The sequence below is a fragment of the Rhinopithecus bieti genome, unplaced genomic scaffold, assembly GCF_001698545.2.
Source record: "Rhinopithecus bieti isolate Rb0 unplaced genomic scaffold, ASM169854v2 scaffold_5626, whole genome shotgun sequence".
NCBI classification, from domain to species: domain Eukaryota; kingdom Metazoa; phylum Chordata; class Mammalia; order Primates; family Cercopithecidae; genus Rhinopithecus; species Rhinopithecus bieti.
The window spans coordinates 7,295,346-7,313,058 of NW_016805666.1; the positions used below are offsets into that span (position 1 = coordinate 7,295,346).

Consider the following 17,713-nt stretch of genomic DNA (forward strand, 5'->3'; position numbering starts at 1 on the left):
GGTTTAACTTTTACATAAAATTTTATATAAAATCAGAATTGTTAATTGATGGACATGTAATTGATGGACATGTAAGTGACTTATTGCTTTACTTGTATGCCAGTGAATGATTAGACCACTTTCTTCAGTTTTTAAAAAATTAACACTTTTCTTCTGAGGAGAGCTTTCTTAGGCATTTTAAAGAATTTTTGAAAAAGTATGTGCTGGTATTGTTACCGTCAGCACATTGGTGAACTTACTTATCAATAAATTGAGTCTTACTGTTCCCCACCAAACTAAGCCATATGTGCTAAATTGAATTGAAACAATTATTTAACTTAAATCTCATATAAGTAAGCAGGGTTTATATGTAGCAAAACTGCAGTAAATCATGGCATATACATTCTGTAGTCATGGTACAAAGATAATATTATAGTTCTAGCTTAACAAACATGCATTAGCAGCTTTGACTCTAAATCATGACTGCACAAAACAGATCAATAACATGACTGTTTACAAGTGGCACTTAGAACTGAGAAAAGTCATTTCCAAGTGCTAATATATGTGGAGTTTACCTCAAAAACAGTATTTTCTCTCAAAATGCAGTGGCAATGAACATTTTTTGTTTATTTTTGGGTGGGTGGGTTGGCAATTGCTTGCCATTTAATTTTTTTAGGGATTAAGAAATGAAAGGAACCTTAAGCCATCATTTTGCTCCTGCCTTAGCATTGAAACTTACCCATAATGCTTCAATGCTTGATGGTACCCATTTTTTAGGCCTGTTTTTTTTGTTGTTGTTCATTCATTCATCAAATAATTACGTGAAGCTTGATACATGCAATACAAGTCACCACAGTCTATTCTGATTCTACAGCAAGAAACGATACAGGATATTTGCCCTTGCTACACTCGTATTTCAGCCTGCCCAGTTGTCAGTGGATACTTAACCACTCTTACCGGTTTAACAGTCTTCCTGGTTTATCCTTTATTCAGATGTTTGCTTGCACGTGCTCTCTATCCTCTCCCCTCTTTCTGTCTCATGCATGCCTCAAACTTAGCAAAGAATAATGTCATTGTCAGTTGGTTACCTGACCACCTTATTTTGCTTTTTGGTGCTAATGGTCTTTCCTTGCATTCAGTATTAGCTCATCAGTATTAAGTAATAATTTCCATCTTATTTAATGAGAATGTTAGGAAATCCTGAATTAATTAACTTTATTAAATCATTGTATCTAAATAAAATAAACTGAATGATAAATGGACTTTTAATCTGTACTATTTTAGTTTTACTATGAAGATGTATTTATGTAATTTGAGAAATCAATACAATGATTATGGAAATTTCTATTTGAATTTATCATTTTTTTCTCTTGACACATCTGTTGTGTTTTTTCTGTACTTTCACTGTTTTATATTATAATTTTTTAAAATTTTTACAGAAATCTTTGATTGACATGTATTCTGAAGTTCTTGATGTTCTCTCTGATTATGATGCCAGTTATAATACACAAGATCATCTACCACGGGTATGTGAAAAATTGATAGTGAACTTGCCAATTAAGCAAAAAAAGAAGCAGCTTAGCTTCTTAAAAATTATGTGTATATATGTACACATACACATATATACATACTAGGTGTAGGCATTTATATTTTTGATATAATCTTACATGTTCCAAGTAATGTTTTAAGCAATATTATTTGACTATTTTAGTTCATTATAAATATTAATAAATAGAAGTACTTTATGAGTTATTATATGTGTTATGAAGGAAGATATTTGTGTTATATAGTCATAATATTTGTAATAAATACTGAACAGTGGATTAAATTAGCCATATGCGTGAAATTTAACCTTATAGGATTGAAAATGTGTTTGTAAAGAGTAAACTAGCTATGGAAAAGACTTATGGAAAGTTAACAACCTGGGTTTAGAAACAGTGGTTTAAATTAGCACAAGTTTTAAAATAAAATTAGGCTGTAAATAGTGGATCCAATTACTGTTTTGCTGTTCCTATTTTCCATGTGCATACATGTATCAATCTTTTTTTTTACGGATTTTAAAACATGTTTTTCACCTGTACAAATTTTAAAAGACTAAAAAAACCTCAGAGCAGCATTACAAATAGGTTTAAATTTTAATTTGGTATCAGAAAAATATGAGTAAGTGTTCTTTGTTTTGTGGGAAGGTTGTTGTGGTTGGAGATCAGAGTGCTGGAAAGACTAGTGTGTTGGAAATGATTGCCCAAGCTCGAATATTCCCGAGAGGATCTGGGGAGATGATGACACGTTCTCCAGTTAAGGTAAGAAAATAGGCCGTCTCAGTGAGGTTCCTTAGGAGAGTAGCCGCTTCAATGAGATCTGTTCATTGTGTTGAAATGAAGACTTTTAACCAAAGAAAGAATTGATACATAGCATTTGGAATGATCCCTAGTGTGGAAATCAGTAGGAGGCACAGCCAGAAGGCCAGTGTGGCAGGAGCTGAGTGAGGGGAGAGTGGTAGGAGAGGATGTCAGAGACCCAGTTGGTAGGCCTTTGGATTTTATTCTGAATAAGATAAGAGAGAAGTTAAGAAAATGAGAATATTGGAAGTGGAGTCAATGAATATAGATAATTTTCTAGTTTTATTGTGACAAAAGAGCAGAGAAATGAGGCAGTAGCAATTGAATATTGTTGGATTAAGGGAAAGTTTTTAACCTTTTTCCTGTTTAGAAAAAAAAGTGCAGCTCACTACCAGTGCTTATTTAATTTTACATTAAACACGCCTCTTTTGAAGCTGAAGCAAATCTGACTAATTTTCAGTGTGAAAATAAAATATAAAATATAAAAACTGTTCTTAGAGTTATTTCTAAACAGTACTAACATCAGAATCATCTCAATCATCAGAATGTCTGTTTTTTAAAAGTCAGATTTATCAGATGAATCTTTGGCCAACAACTTTTTGAGAATGATGTAAACATCACATATAGGAATTCTACGTTTTCTAGGATTTGACATTTTCAGCTATTGAAAATTACTATATTTTGTAAATGGAAATACTCCTACTAAAAACAGAATGCTTTCAATAGAGTGATGTCTGTTGTTTCCAAAGTCAGTATACTAGAGCTATGCAAAAATCATAATAAAAGGGAGAAGATATTTTACGGCAGAGTTGTCTTGGGGCAAACGATGCAGCTGCAAGTGCTACTGGCAAGTATTGTCGGAGCAAGTGGGAAAAGGATTAAAGATTTTTATATGCTGATTATAATGATTTAATAAAGGGCGGAAATGATGCAGGAAAAAGGGAAAATTGCGAGAGCAAAGTGACTGAGGTGAAGGAGATTGCAGCTTGGTGTAGTAGTCCATATCTGGGCGCACTGACAGTTTTCCATGGTCATAGGAAGAAGGCATGGGGCTGCAGAGTCTTTCATTGAACAGGTATTTACGGAGTGCTTAATGTGTACCAGCAGCGTTCTAGGCAATATGTTCGTAAACAGCAACAACAAAGAAGATCCTTACTATAATGGAGGGTATGTTCTAGCAGAGGGAGACAGACAATAGATAATGAATATAATACATGACTGTATAGTATGTTAGAAGACAATAGTGTTGTACAAAAAGAAAAAGTAGAACCAGGCAAGGAGAATGGGCGTGCCAGGGTATTCATAGATTGCATTGATAAGGTGGCGTTTGAACCAAGATTTGCAGAAAGTGAGGGAGTAGTCATTTAGATATCCTGTGTTCAGCAAGGAGAATAGCTGATGCAAAGCCTCTGAGGTGGTTGTGTGGCTGTCATGTTCAAGGAATAACACAGAGGCCTGTGTGGCCAGGTCGGAGTGAAGAGCTAGCCATGGTCGGGGTGAATGATGACATTAGAGGAATAATGGAGAGCAGGGAGGAGCAGATCAATAAGGCCTTATAGGCCATTGTACAGGCTTCCGTTTTATTTTAAGTAAAATGAGGAGCCAGTGCAGGATTTCGAGCAAAGTAACAACAGTGCCTTTTAAAAGGCTGCTCTTTTGAAAATAGTTACAGGCAAGATGTAGAACCAGGGAGTTCAGGCTACTGGAGTATCCAGGTGATACTTGAGCTAGGGAAGTAGCAGTGAAAGTGATAAGAAATGGATAGATTATAAATGTATTTTGAAAGTAGAATTAACAGGATTTCTTGACAGGTTTGATATGGAGAAGGGAGAGAGGAAAAGCGATGGGGAGAGAGAGAGAATGTGTCAGTCATCAGTGATGGCTCCAGGGTTTGTAGCCTGAATAGATTTAAAGGATGTAGTTTGCATGGAAGTCTGTCAGTGGATCAAGTTTGGGGGAAGAAGATCAGGGGTTCAGTTTTGGACTTGCTGAGTGGTGATAACAAGCAGTTGGGTATAACAGTTTAGACAGAGGTCTGGGCCAGAGACATACATTTAGGAGTCATGAGCAACTATCTAAAAGTAGTATTTAAAGTCATGATCTTACTGGAGTGAGTAGTGATAGATCAAGGGAGTGAGTAGAGATAGAGAAGACACAGAAGCAAGCAGTGTATTCTGGGCACTCTGAACATTAAGATGTTGAGGGAAGAGAACATAACAAAGGAATGTATGAAAGCACAACCGGTGTAATAAGAGGGAAAGCAGAGCAGTGCATTGCACGCAAAGTGGGGTAAAGAAATATGGAGGAGGAGGGAGTGATAAGTGAGGTCACATGCTGCTGATCCATCAAGGAAGGTGAAGATAGAAACCAGTCATTGAGTTCACCAGTGGAGGCAAGAAAGGGAACGTGTGGAAGTTTCCTTCTGATTTCTTCTGCTTACTCAGTGAACTACTAAGCCGAATGATCAGCTCTTAATTAGAAAGGAGAAGAGATTGACGACTGAGGCAGGAAGAAAAAGTGAAGTCTTTTAAGAGATTCTGGTGACTCTAGGAGTGAATCAGTGGAGGAAGTCAAGTTATTTAGGATTGCTGAGTTGGACTGAAGTCCCTTTAAGTTCTGTGGACATACATTTTAAATGAATCTGTATGATTGTGTTTTTTTTTTTTTCATGTTCAGCTGGTGGAGGTAGGTGTAGAGTAATTGGAAAATTGAAATTACCAAGAATTATGGCAAGAATAGTGGGAGAAAGACAGTGAGGTTGATGCTGAAATCTTCAAGAAATGAAATCTGTTTACAAGTGCAACAGGACATGGGCAGCCTAGTGTGATTCATCCAAATTGCACTTTTGTGGATCTAGCTATGAATTGAACTGTGTTATATGTTACTAGTAGTTCTGTGTGTGGTACTGCGTGAACGTACCAGACTTTACATACCCATTTTACTATCGATGGGAATTTAGGGTACATCTAACCTAGAGAAAAAAACAAAATGGACCTTAGACTACATCTCATATCATGTTCAATAATCAGTTGTAAAAACATGGGAAAGAAACCCACCTTTGGCTGGGCACGGTGGCTCAAGCCTGTAATCCCAGCACTTTGGGAGGCCGAGACGGGTGGATCACGAGGTCAGGAGATCGAGACCATCCTGGCTAACATGGTGAAACCCCATCTCTACTAAAAAATACAAAAAACCAGCCGGGCGAGGTGGCGGGCGCCTGTGGTCCCAGCTACTCAGAGGCTGAGGCAGGAGAATGGCGGGAACCCGGGAGGCGGAGCTTGCAGTGAGCTGAGATCCGGCCACTGCACTCCAGCCTGGGCGACACAGCGAGACTCCGTCTCAAAAAAAAAAAAAGAAACCCACCTTTTACATTGTTACTAGCACCCTAATTATAGAGGCTGTGAATGATATTTCAAGAAGGAATTAATTTTGTTTTGGCAGGCAGAGTGTGAACAGGTTTCCTTGAAACAGATGAGGCTGGTCTCTTTCCGGTTTGTCATTGGTCCCTTAGTGGTTACTAGAGCTCCTCCTTGACCAACCCTGAATTCCAGTTTTTTGCTTCCCCAGAGCAGTGAAAGTGCCAGAATCCCAACTTAGCATTTTAACCTCCTTAGCAGCTTCTTTCTGCTTGGTTTCTTAATATGTGAATGCCTGGAAAGGAAATTGTGCACAGGATGTAGGGTTTCATTGTGGAGGTTTATTTCTGCAGGCCGTTTTTCTTTGGGATTGTGATACCTTAAGACGTGACTGCTTGATAACTCTGAACTCCAGTCTTGTCTACTCAACCCAGTGACACTGCTACACATTTTAAGTTTTTCTCTTGGGTCTTTGCCCTGTGCTACAAATCAGCAAATCCTCTGATGGAAAATAGCTACAGGAAAAGCCTTCCAAAATCCTTTGGGATTCTGGACGCTTAGGCTGGCCACTATGGTTGCTTTCAAACAGCTGTTTATTGTTTTTTAATCTAGCCTGTTTAGCTAATCTCAGTAGAAGGAGTTGTATAGAAAAGTGGCAATTAGACGTTTAGAAGTTCTTGTGAAACCACTGACTGTTAATATACATTGCTATAACATTTCTTGGCCAGGCGCGTTGGCTCATGCCTGTAATCCCAGCACTTTAGGAGGCCGAGGAGGGCGGATCACCTGAGGTCAGGAGTTCAAGACCAGCCTGGCCAACGTGACGAAACCCTGTCTCTACTAAAAGTACAAAAATTAGCCAGGCATGGTGGTGGGCGTCTGTAATCCCAGCTACTTGGGAGGCTGAGAGAGGAGAATCACTTGAAACCAGGAGGCTGAGATTGCAGTGAGCCAAGATCACGTGACTATACCCCAGCTTGGGTGACAGAATGAAACTCCGTCTCAAAACAAACAAAAACAAAACAAAACAAAATTTCTTTCCCAAATATCACTCCTTGAGTGAAGCCTGTCATAGCTCCCTTATAGTCAGTTCCATTCTCTTCTGTGGCACTCTAGGTTTTGCCACTGTCTTCTGTTATGTCTGTGTATATTTCTCCCAGCGTGTAGTGAGGTCTAAAACCAGGACAGTCAGCTCTGTGTTACCCCACCTACAACACCTGACACATAGTTCGGTCTCTATAGGTGTTGAATGGATGAGTTGTCCTTTACCTAAATTCATCTTTGAAGTTAAATGCAAGGTTTCCTTTTAGTGTTTTAGAGAGATGATTTTGGGCTTAGTGCTGTGTATAACCTTGACTGGGGAAAGAAAGAGGCAGCAGCATTTTAGGTCGTAAGAGATAAAAGGAACCAGCATTCTTGTTGGGAAATCGCAACATGTGTGACATATGTACAAACAGTACAAATACAAAATTATTGTCTTCTCAGAACTACCATGTTGACAACTTCAGGGGGTGCGCCGGCAGTAGTGTCAAGAGACTCTTGGATTTGTGCAATGCGGTAGCTTTGTCTAGACCACGTAAGGGCTGTGGGAATTAATAGTAATTGTAAGTGCATCGTTACATCTTAGTTTTCTGTTACTATCAGGTGACTCTGAGTGAAGGTCCTCACCATGTGGCCTTATTTAAAGACAGTTCTCGGGAGTTTGATCTTACCAAAGAAGAAGATGTAAGTAAAATTCATCTAAGGTTGGTATGTGTAATTTTATAACCTGGATGAGCTTATAAAAGACAATTACAGAATATTTGTGAATTAAGATTTTCTTAGAATTTTGTGTTTTCCATTAGCTTGCAGCATTAAGACATGAAATAGAACTTCGAATGAGAAAAAATGTGAAAGAAGGCTATACCGTTAGCCCTGAGGTAAGGGTTGCAATTCATTTCAGTGACATTTTATGGAAATTAAATGTTTATGATTTCAGATAAATCATAACTTGGTATCGATGTTTAGATTGCTGCTGTTCCAAGATATGTAGAGCTTTTTAAAAAAAAATCCAAATAATATATCATTTTGTGGGTAATTTTCCAGAATAATTACTTTTAGGATCAGAGAAAGAATACCATTTTTGTGAACATCTTATCTGAATAGATGAGATACAGAATTTTCAGAATATATTTCACCAAAAAAATTCTTAACAAATTCCCCCCAAAATTTAGCAGTATTTTATTTTTATTTTTCCTGAATAGACCATATCCTTAAATGTAAAAGGCCCTGGACTACAGAGGATGGTGCTTGTTGACTTACCAGGTGTGATTAATGTAAGTATATACAAAACATGTATTTTATTTTATTCCTGTTGTGTGAAGCATTTATAATGACATTTAAAACCTTTTTCTTTAAGACTGTGACATCAGGCATGGCTCCTGACACAAAGGAAACTATTTTCAGTATCAGCAAAGCTTACATGCAGAATCCTAATGCCATCATACTATGTATTCAAGGTAAATCACATCAAAAGATTTTAATGTACTGATATATTTTCTTCTTTAGCAATCCAAGCTTTGCATTAAATAGTTTGCATTATGTAAACATACAAGATAAATGCATTTTTTGCCTTCTCTTCATATTCATCTTATTAGCAAATAAAATCAAAGTTGAAATTATTTTGATAAGTTTTACATAAGCATCATTGAAATTTTATTGGCTAGGATTTCTTTTAGTAAATAACGTAAATATATTAAAATCTTTCTTGCTATAATGTAGGCACAGGGGTATCATTTGTGCCAAGTTTTAAAAATCTACTTTACATCTTAAAATTCCACAGTGTCATTTTTTAATTTTTTTCAGACGGATCTGTGGATGCTGAGCGCAGTATTGTTACAGACTTGGTCAGTCAAATGGACCCTCATGGAAGGAGAACCATATTTGTTTTGACCAAAGTAGACCTGGCAGAGAAAAATGTAGCCAGTCCAAGCAGGGTGAGATCAAATTCTTTGTTACGAGCATAGATTCTTTGTAAAAGCTCCAGCTGTGATAGGGATTGGTTATTTAAAAAAAAACAAAAAAACAAAAAAAAAACAACAACAAAACACCTTACAACTAAGATTTATTACAATGAAAGGATAAAGCAGAGTCACAAAAGGAAATGGTACATGGTATGACGTCTGAAGGAAACCAGGCTCACATTCCCACCAGTTCACTCCCAGTAGACTCACATAGGGCACATTTAATTCCTCCAACAATAAGCTGCTTGTTAGAGACTCAGCTCCTAAGGTTTTCATTGGAGGTTAGTCATTTCGGCACCCTCATGTACCAAAATTATTTCATGCTCCCAAAAGGAAAGTATGTTATAATTGAACCACATTACTTGAGTAGTGAGCCACTGTTATATAGGGAAAGGTTTATATCAGTGTAGGGAACTGTTTGCCATTTAAGTTTTCAGATACCAGCCAAAGGCAGGCAGGCAGGCCTTTTTAAGGATAGTAGTCTCAGGTCTGCTATGTTAAGCCTTTTCAAGGTAGCCCCCATAACCTCTGCTCTGCCTTATTTTTAAGGGTAAGGCCTGCCATGGCATTAATGGTTCTGATATGGAGAAAGGGAGAAGTGAGGTAGAAACAAATTTCTGTGGCCTCCTCCCCATCTTTCTTCATTCCTTTCATTTCTTTCAACTGTGGGATAGTGAGTTTGTATTTCTTCTGAGATGCAACTGAAGCTTATTTCAGTCCTTTTTGTATAAAAGATTCAGCATTAGCTTAGGTGTAACTGATTCTCATCCCATTATTAATCTGAATGGGCTTCAGGGAGTAGAAACTCCAACATATGTGAAAGATCTCTGTGCAAATATGCATTTTTCTGGGTACATAGTCTATGTTTTTTTGTTTGTTTGTTTGTTTAAACCACATTTAGAAATGGATTTTGATCCTAAAAGAGTTGAGAGCCAGTAGATCCAAATATTAAAGAAGAAGGTGGGAGGGGAGGAAGGAATAAAAGAAGACAATCCAGCTTGGTCAGAATTTAGATATTTGAAGAAAGTATGGAAAAATAATAATAGCTACCATTTATCGAGTGCTTCCTGCCTGGCACTGTGCTAAGTATCATATTGTCCCATAATCTCACCAACCTTTTGGAAAAAATGAAGTTGTTTACCTAAGGTCGCGTAACTACTAGGCAGAAGAGCAGAAATTCAAACTAAGGTCTGTCTGACTTTAAAGAACTACACATCATTATGTGTGTTTTGATAATACATTTTCAATATAGTAAAATTAAATGTAGTTTATTCAAATAGCAATGGAAAAACATTTTAAATGCTTTTGTGCAGATTTATCTATTTAACTATATACATGTATAGCATTATTTTGCTTTCTAAATTGTATATTATGCTTTTAAAACTTATGCAAATTATATCTCACATTAATTTTCCCACTTTTAAAATAGATTCAGCAGATAATTGAAGGAAAGCTCTTCCCAATGAAAGCTTTAGGTTATTTTGCTGTTGTAACAGGAAAAGGTATGCAAAGATGGGTTATAATAACTTATTTTTAGTTTCTGTCATTTTCAAATAATATAGAGTAATTTTCTTGGTGAAAATTTGACCATCATTCTTCCCCAGGGAACAGCTCTGAAAGCATTGAAGCTATAAGAGAATATGAAGAAGAGTTTTTTCAGAATTCAAAACTCCTAAAGTAGGTATCTTGTTAAAACATTTAAACATTTTACAGTAAGAGAGTAGCTTAAATTAAACTGTTTTCACTTAAAAGATCAGGTTTTATAACTATTAGTTTTACATTGGATTTCTAGAATTTTTCCCAAATAGTGAACTGTATCTAATAAGTCCTTAGCTACTTTTTGACAGAATTGAGAGCAGTTTATCACATGGTACAATACATAGTGGCATGCTTCCTTGGATGTGGACACCGAAAGACAACAAAGATCTCTGCCTCTTACTTTATTTTACTTATAAAGTGGTTTTAGAAAATCAATGCTTTCACTTTTAAATATGTGTAGTACATATTTCTCTTACAATATTAGGAAGGGTTGGAGTGGGGTTGTCAAAGAAGTATCCCTAGATAGATATTGACAGGAGATAAGATAAGCAAAAAGAGCTAAAGACCAGTTGTATTACTGTATACTAAGACTTTAAATGTTGAGTTTCTGGAAATAGAAAAGTATGTTTGTTCCTGGGTTAGTATGGTAAGTCAAGATAGTTCTTGCAAACCATAATCTTACGTGCTTTGGGGAGTACACTGACAACATATAGAACTGTGCTGTCTAATATGGTATCACTAGTTTTGTGTAGTTACTAAAATTTAAATTAGTTGGAATTAATTTCTGGAAGATGGCTTTCTTCATGTTCTTTTTAAAGGCATGGTGGCTCATGCCTGTAATCCCAGTACTTTGGGAGGCGAAGGGAGGCGGATCACTTGAAGTCAGGAGTTTGAGACCAGCCTGTCCAACATGGTGAAACCCCATCTCTACTAAAAATACAAAAAAAATTAGCTGGGGGTGGTGGTGCGCACCTGTAACCCCAGCTACTCAGGAGGCTGAGGCGGGAGAATCTCTTGAACCCCGAGGGGGTGGGGGGTGGAAGTTTTAGTGACCCAGGATCACGCCACTGCACTCCAGCCTGGGTGACAGTGCGAGACTCCAGCTCAAAAACATAATAATAATAAAAGATAACATTAAATTTAAATTAGTAAAATTCAATAAAATTAAAATGCAGTTCCTCAGTTACACTAGCCACACATTTCAAGGGCACAATAACCCAGTGTGTCAGTAGCTACCATATTGGAATGTTTCCCTCATCACATAAATTTTTATTGAGCAGCACTGGTATAAAAGGTAAGAGTGGCTGTTAGCAAGCACATTCGCAGACTTGGTGGTAATATTGTTGTCCTTTTTGTCATTTTAATATACTTTAGCTCTTATTTTTTTTTAATAGGACAAGCATGCTAAAGGCACACCAAGTGACTACAAGAAATTTAAGCCTTGCAGTATCAGACTGCTTTTGGAAAATGGTACGAGAGTCCGTTGAACAACAGGCAGATAGTTTCAAAGGTAAGTTGGATTTTTTAAAGAAGCAAACAGCTTAAAACATTTTATTAGCTGGCAATCTTTGGCATCCATACCATTCTGTACTTCTTTCCTTTAACAGTTGCTTGGTAGTTCATTTACAATTAGACAATATCTGGAAAATAGAAGAATACAAACCTTCACTTGTTATACAAGAACAAAATTTTTCCTTTCAGAGGAAACATCTCTAGGAACACATCTGCAGAGTTCAAACAGATGAGAACATTTGCTAGTGCTTGGAAGTACACAATAAATTAGAGAGAATTCGGATTCACCCTGTTGAGGGCAAAGAGAGCAGATGTGTTGGGAAGCAGAGCGCTCTGGACTTCATTTACATGGTACCATTTCCTGAATCAGTGTCATGGTACCATTTCCTGAATCACTTTCCTGCTCAATGTCTTTTATCTGAAGGGAATATATTTGCTTTCCCTTTTCCCATATGTAAATCCTACTTGATCCTACCTATTTATCCCAGTTGTCCCTCTGCAACCTTGTATTACTTTTATTTCCATTTTACAGAAGAGAAAACAGAAGACAGAGTAACTGACCCAAATAACTTACCCAGTGTCACACAGCATAGGTAAAAGACCCGGGATTTGCCTGTTGGTGGAACAACTACTGCAAAGTCCATTCTCTCAGCAGCTCTATGGTACTAAGCTACTTCAGCTGTGTGCTAACGGATTTAACATGGAGAAACTAGAATCAGGGAGAATAGCTTTGAAAGCTGTTGCAAAAATGAAATTCTGAGACGTTGAGATCCCAGAGTACTAAGGGGTGATAGGCGCACTCTCAGAAATTCACTTAATACAGAGGACATGTATTTTAACCGCTTTAACAACTGCATCTGGAAAGAAGGCGAATCATCAAACTTGAACTTTTCCTTCTTCCTCAGCAACACGTTTTAACCTTGAAACTGAGTGGAAGAATAACTATCCTCGCCTGCGGGAACTTGACCGGGTAATGTTTGGATACTCATGTATTTTGTATATATCTTAATTTAATGTTGTGTGCTGACTAAATTTATGTTGAGAGAAAAATCTGATAAGCTAAATTACTTTGGTTTTGACTATAACTACTAATTTGTAAGAATAATCTCTAGGAGCAGTTCTCTCTTACAATAATTTATTTATTATGTAATATTAAAAACAGGGATTATAAGATGTCAAAACAAGTGTTGAAAATGTTTTCTGAGAAGGTAATGAATATGCTTTAAAGGTTTTGTAGAATTCGTGTATTCATGTAATTTAGTGGGAATTAAACATTGTTTTTCCTTGATTTTAAAATGCCCATTAGTTAATAAAACACAGCATTAATGTATAGTTACTGATGTACTAAATTAATATGTATTGATGCTTTCATATAACGTGAACAAAGTTATGTGAGAAACTGCATTCAACATTGAAAAGGTAGATATTTATGTCAGTTTCTTTGTCCTTATCTGGATAATGGCATTCCTAAAAAAAAGACACTAGAAATGCATTTTTGCTAGTCATGTGTATTTAAACCCAAATTCAGCCTTGTAGCCTGTCAAAAACCTCCTTTTGGTTATCTCTGAAAATCATGACAGGGTAAATTTACTGTCTTATGGAAATCTTACTTACTTGTATTTATATTGCCTAGAATGAACTATTTGAAAAAGCTAAAAATGAAATCCTTGATGAAGTTATCAGTCTGAGCCAGGTTACACCAAAACATTGGTAAGTATTTGATATTAATCTCTTTTCTGAAAAACTTTGCTATATGGGTTATAATGAAATACTAAAACTTAGATTGATAAAGCAGTGATTTATTGTTGCCTTGGCTCATAGGCAAAAACATAATAGTATTTTTTTTGGCAATATCTAACTACTATTGTAGTCTAACCAGTTGAATTTCTGAAAGATGGTTTTCTTCATGTTCTTTTTAAATCTTGATTCTCTTTGCCTTTTCTTTATCTTATACTTAATAAATACATAATCGTAATTTCTGTAAAATCATTTAGGCAAAAGTTTCGTCAAATTGTACTTCAGGTAAATATCAACCTGTCAAAATTGGTTTATAAAGGGAGATCAGTATATATTTTCAGCTTCTCCATTCTGAATAAGAACAGTTAGTGCTTTCTGTACCATGTGGTTAATATGTTATATACAAATCACATTTTGAACTTAATGCTATTAATACTTGAAATTTTTAAAAATAGCAAGTAAATGCACCCTTTTGAAAATTTTTTATGTTAATCTTTTCTAAGACAAACTGTTACCTTCAGTTTATGTTTTATGTAAGTTTGGCTATTCCTAAATTCAGTGGAATGAGACATAGTAAAACAAGGTATGTATAAATAGCCTTGACATTTTTGTAGTCACATGTTAATTAACAAATTCCTCAGGCAGAAATTATCATTCTGATGAAGACTGGTATTTTAAAGAATTTACTCTTGAAGCACAACTATCCTCACTGCCATTCATTATAAATACTTTCTGTACCTAGTCTATTCACTCAGTTAAAGGTTATCAAAAGTGAGCCTTGATAGTGGTATCTAGTCTGTACATTTGAATTCAGCATCACTAGTTTCCTCATCTCAGTGCCCTTTCTTCCTCAGTGGTGAAACCTCTTCTGTCTTCAAGTAGTCCACATTTGCTGGTTTTTAATCTCCATTCCTTATCCAAAAAAAGAGATCTGATTTTATATGTTCTTGTTGATTAATCAAATATTATGACACAACTTACGTTTATTTGTATCTTAGCCCAGTTCCATGGCTTTGTGTCAGTCAGCTTTGAAGTTACAAAGAGATACATAGGTTTACAGATTGAATATAATACTAGTTGCCTTGCTAGATTGTATGAGGGTGTTTAATGTATATAAAAGTGATAGGTAAACTGTAACAACTAATAATGCTGTTTATGGGGAGAAAATGTGGTCCTTCTATAAATTAATTTTTGGTATCATCAAATGGAAAGGTTAGTTTTGTTTGGACAGAGCAACCCTGAACTCAAAGTATTTCTTCACTAAAATGAGCCTTGAAAATAAAGGTAATTTATTTAATACAAAGATAACTGAAGAGAATTGCCAAGGGACAATGAATGCATACCACCAGATTGCCCATTGAAAAGGCAAGGGTCAGAACTAGGACATCTGGCTGCTAGAGATTTATTTTCGTAAGCTGATGAATCATATATGATTCTCTGTTTTTTCAGCCTGTAGAGGCTGAAAAAATGTTATGCTAACACAAATATAAATCAGAATAGCAGGTCCGAGCCTTAGCTGTTCATACCACATTGAATTCAAGTGCATTACACCCCAAATATTTTCCAAATATTTTATTACTGTGACATAGTTGATGTTGTCTTGAAGTTTCTGTTGGTATGTTTTTGCTGAATAATGCGTATGTGATATTTTAGGACAATGCCTAAAATGCCTACAATTATTTAAGTCATAAGACTGATCTATATTTGGTTATCTGGAAACAGTGTTAAAAGCATCTTATGTCCTACATGACAGTTTGTTATTTATTTGTAGACATTCCACTGTCCTTTGGTTAAGTTTTAGGAAGGTTATTAGGGGTATAGATTTGACATATAATACGTTGTAGTTGGAAATAGGCTCTCAGCATTTTTACGCTGTGCCTGGTTTTCAAGAATGAATCACTGACATTCAGCAGGAGATACTGATACATCATTAACATCATGTGACCATCAATGTAGCTATATCTTTTCTAGAAGGATAGCTGGCTGGCTTCACAGAAATACATTTTTTCAAAAAATGCTAGTATGGTACCTTTTTAGAAATTCTCGGACTTCAGAAATCAAAGATTTGCAATAACATCATAATTTGAGATTTAAAACATGAATAAGTGTTAAGGCACAGGCAGGAATATGGTAAGGGCCAGGAGATGAGAACAAGAAAGGTGACACAAGTAGCTGTGTACTGTGGCTTTAACATAAATGGGGGTAAGAGGCAGGAGATAAAACAGTTGATGTAAGCAAAATATTAAGTTTATTAGCCATATTCAGAAGCTTAGTATGTATTCCGTAAGCAGTTGGGGAAGGGTGGTCACTGAAGAGGATTAGGTCAGGTTTGCATTTTAGAAAGGTCTTTGTAGTAGGCAAAATGGAATACGGGTGGAGAAGACTACAAGCAAGGAGGCAGTTGGCTGTTGCAATAATTTAGCAAGAGGTGATCGTGGCTTAAACTTGGATAGTGAGTGGTAATACAGGTAGAGAAGAGACACTGTGAGATACTTGAGAGGTTACGTAAAAGACAGAATTTACAGAATTTAGTGATTGTGTAGATAATGAAGAGTCTATTAAATAAAGAGCATGTTTATGTTCAGTAATTACATTGCTGGAAATATATGCAAATAATGATATATTTGACAAAGATGAACACATAAAACCTTTCACCTTGGTTTCTTTAATAAATGTGAAGAAATGGAAAACAATTTATGTTTCCCATTTGGAATTATATAGTATTTGGTTTATATAGAGCAGATTGCTGCTCTATGGATAGAAGTGGCCTTTGAAAAGTATAGGATGTTGACATGGAAAACTAAATACAATATACTTTTATATTTAAAAAAAGGATTTATAGAACACTGTGTATAATTACGAACCATTTGTGTGAATACACCCACACAAACAGTTACATAGACATAATTTTTTAAATAATAAAGCCATAAATAGTGGTGATCTTCTAAAGAGGAACTATGGGATGCTTCTTAAATTTTCTGTTTTGGTTGAAATTATTATATGGAATATAATAGTCCTCTACTTTAAAATAAAAAAAAATCCATTTAAAAAAGTATTTCTTTAATTAAAGTGGAATGTAGGTAAAGTTTCTGTAGATAAAGAAGGCAATAAAACTCTTACCTTTTTTGTTAAATATGTTATTATATTATATTATTATAATATTATGTATCATATTTTGTTAATTATATTTTGTATATTAGTAGAAGTTATCCCTGGTTGATGGCAAAACCTGGAATACAGAAGTCACCTATAATAACACATAATATAGTCCAGGCATGGTGGCTCATGCCTGTAGTCCCAGCACTTTGGGAGGCCCCCACGGGCAGATCACTTGAGCTCAGGAGTTCAAGACCAACCTGCACAACATGGTGAAAACCCTGTCTCTAATAAAAATACAAAAATTAGATGGGTGGTGCACGCTTGTAATCCCATCTACTTGGGTGGCTGAAACAGGAGAATCGCTTGAACCCAGGAAGTGGAAGTTGNATGTTATTATATTATATTATTATAATATTATGTATCATATTTTGTTAATTATATTTTGTATATTAGTAGAAGTTATCCCTGGTTGATGGCAAAACCTGGAATACAGAAGTCACCTATAATAACACATAATATAGTCCAGGCATGGTGGCTCATGCCTGTAGTCCCAGCACTTTGGGAGGCCCCACGGGCAGATCACTTGAGCTCAGGAGTTCAAGACCAACCTGCACAACATGGTGAAAACCCTGTCTCTAATAAAATACAAAAATTAGATGGGTGGTGCACGCTTGTAATCCCATCTACTTGGGTGGCTGAAACAGGAGAATCGCTTGAACCCAGGAAGTGGAAGTTGCAGTGAGCCGAGATTCGCCACTGCACTGCAGCCTGGATGACAGAGTGAGACCCTGTCTGAAAACAAAACAAAACAAAAAACATAGAATATAGGCTGGGAAAATTGTTAGATGATAGCAGCAAGCAATAAGGTAGCAGATGACATAACTAGTTGGAGTAGCTTCACAGTATAAGGGTTTTTATATGAACATTGAGAACTGATGGTTCAGAAGAGAAACTGGGGTGAGAGGACTTAGCTTCTACTTTCTAACTCTGAAAGCCATTCAACTACTGAATAGCTTCCTCTCAGCAGAATTTGAGGACAGAGGACAGTCACTTTCCTTAAGGAAAAGTTTGGAGGTAAAAAGAATAGGAAAAGAGAATGAGAGTGTAAAATGGTTTGTCATGGAACCGGGTATTGGGAGCACAACAGAAA

The 17,713-nt window shown here is 36.1% G+C and overlaps 1 protein-coding gene across 4 annotated transcripts in view; it reads left to right on the forward strand.

Moving 5' to 3' along the window:
* Nucleotides 1-17,713, forward strand: part of OPA1 (OPA1 mitochondrial dynamin like GTPase) — a 101,022-nt gene that overhangs the window by 38,994 nt on the left and 44,315 nt on the right. For all 4 annotated transcript variants that reach the window (XM_017873455.1, XM_017873457.1, XM_017873456.1 and 1 more), the window contains 12 exons: nucleotides 1,419-1,505; nucleotides 2,166-2,279; nucleotides 7,319-7,399; nucleotides 7,519-7,593; nucleotides 7,918-7,989; nucleotides 8,073-8,172; nucleotides 8,519-8,649; nucleotides 10,106-10,178; nucleotides 10,281-10,353; nucleotides 11,610-11,725; nucleotides 12,633-12,697; nucleotides 13,361-13,437. In XM_017873455.1, coding sequence (XP_017728944.1) covers nucleotides 1,419-1,505; nucleotides 2,166-2,279; nucleotides 7,319-7,399; nucleotides 7,519-7,593; nucleotides 7,918-7,989; nucleotides 8,073-8,172; nucleotides 8,519-8,649; nucleotides 10,106-10,178; nucleotides 10,281-10,353; nucleotides 11,610-11,725; nucleotides 12,633-12,697; nucleotides 13,361-13,437 — 1,064 coding nt within the window. The remainder of the gene's footprint in view (nucleotides 1-1,418; nucleotides 1,506-2,165; nucleotides 2,280-7,318; nucleotides 7,400-7,518; nucleotides 7,594-7,917; nucleotides 7,990-8,072; nucleotides 8,173-8,518; nucleotides 8,650-10,105; nucleotides 10,179-10,280; nucleotides 10,354-11,609; nucleotides 11,726-12,632; nucleotides 12,698-13,360; nucleotides 13,438-17,713) is intronic.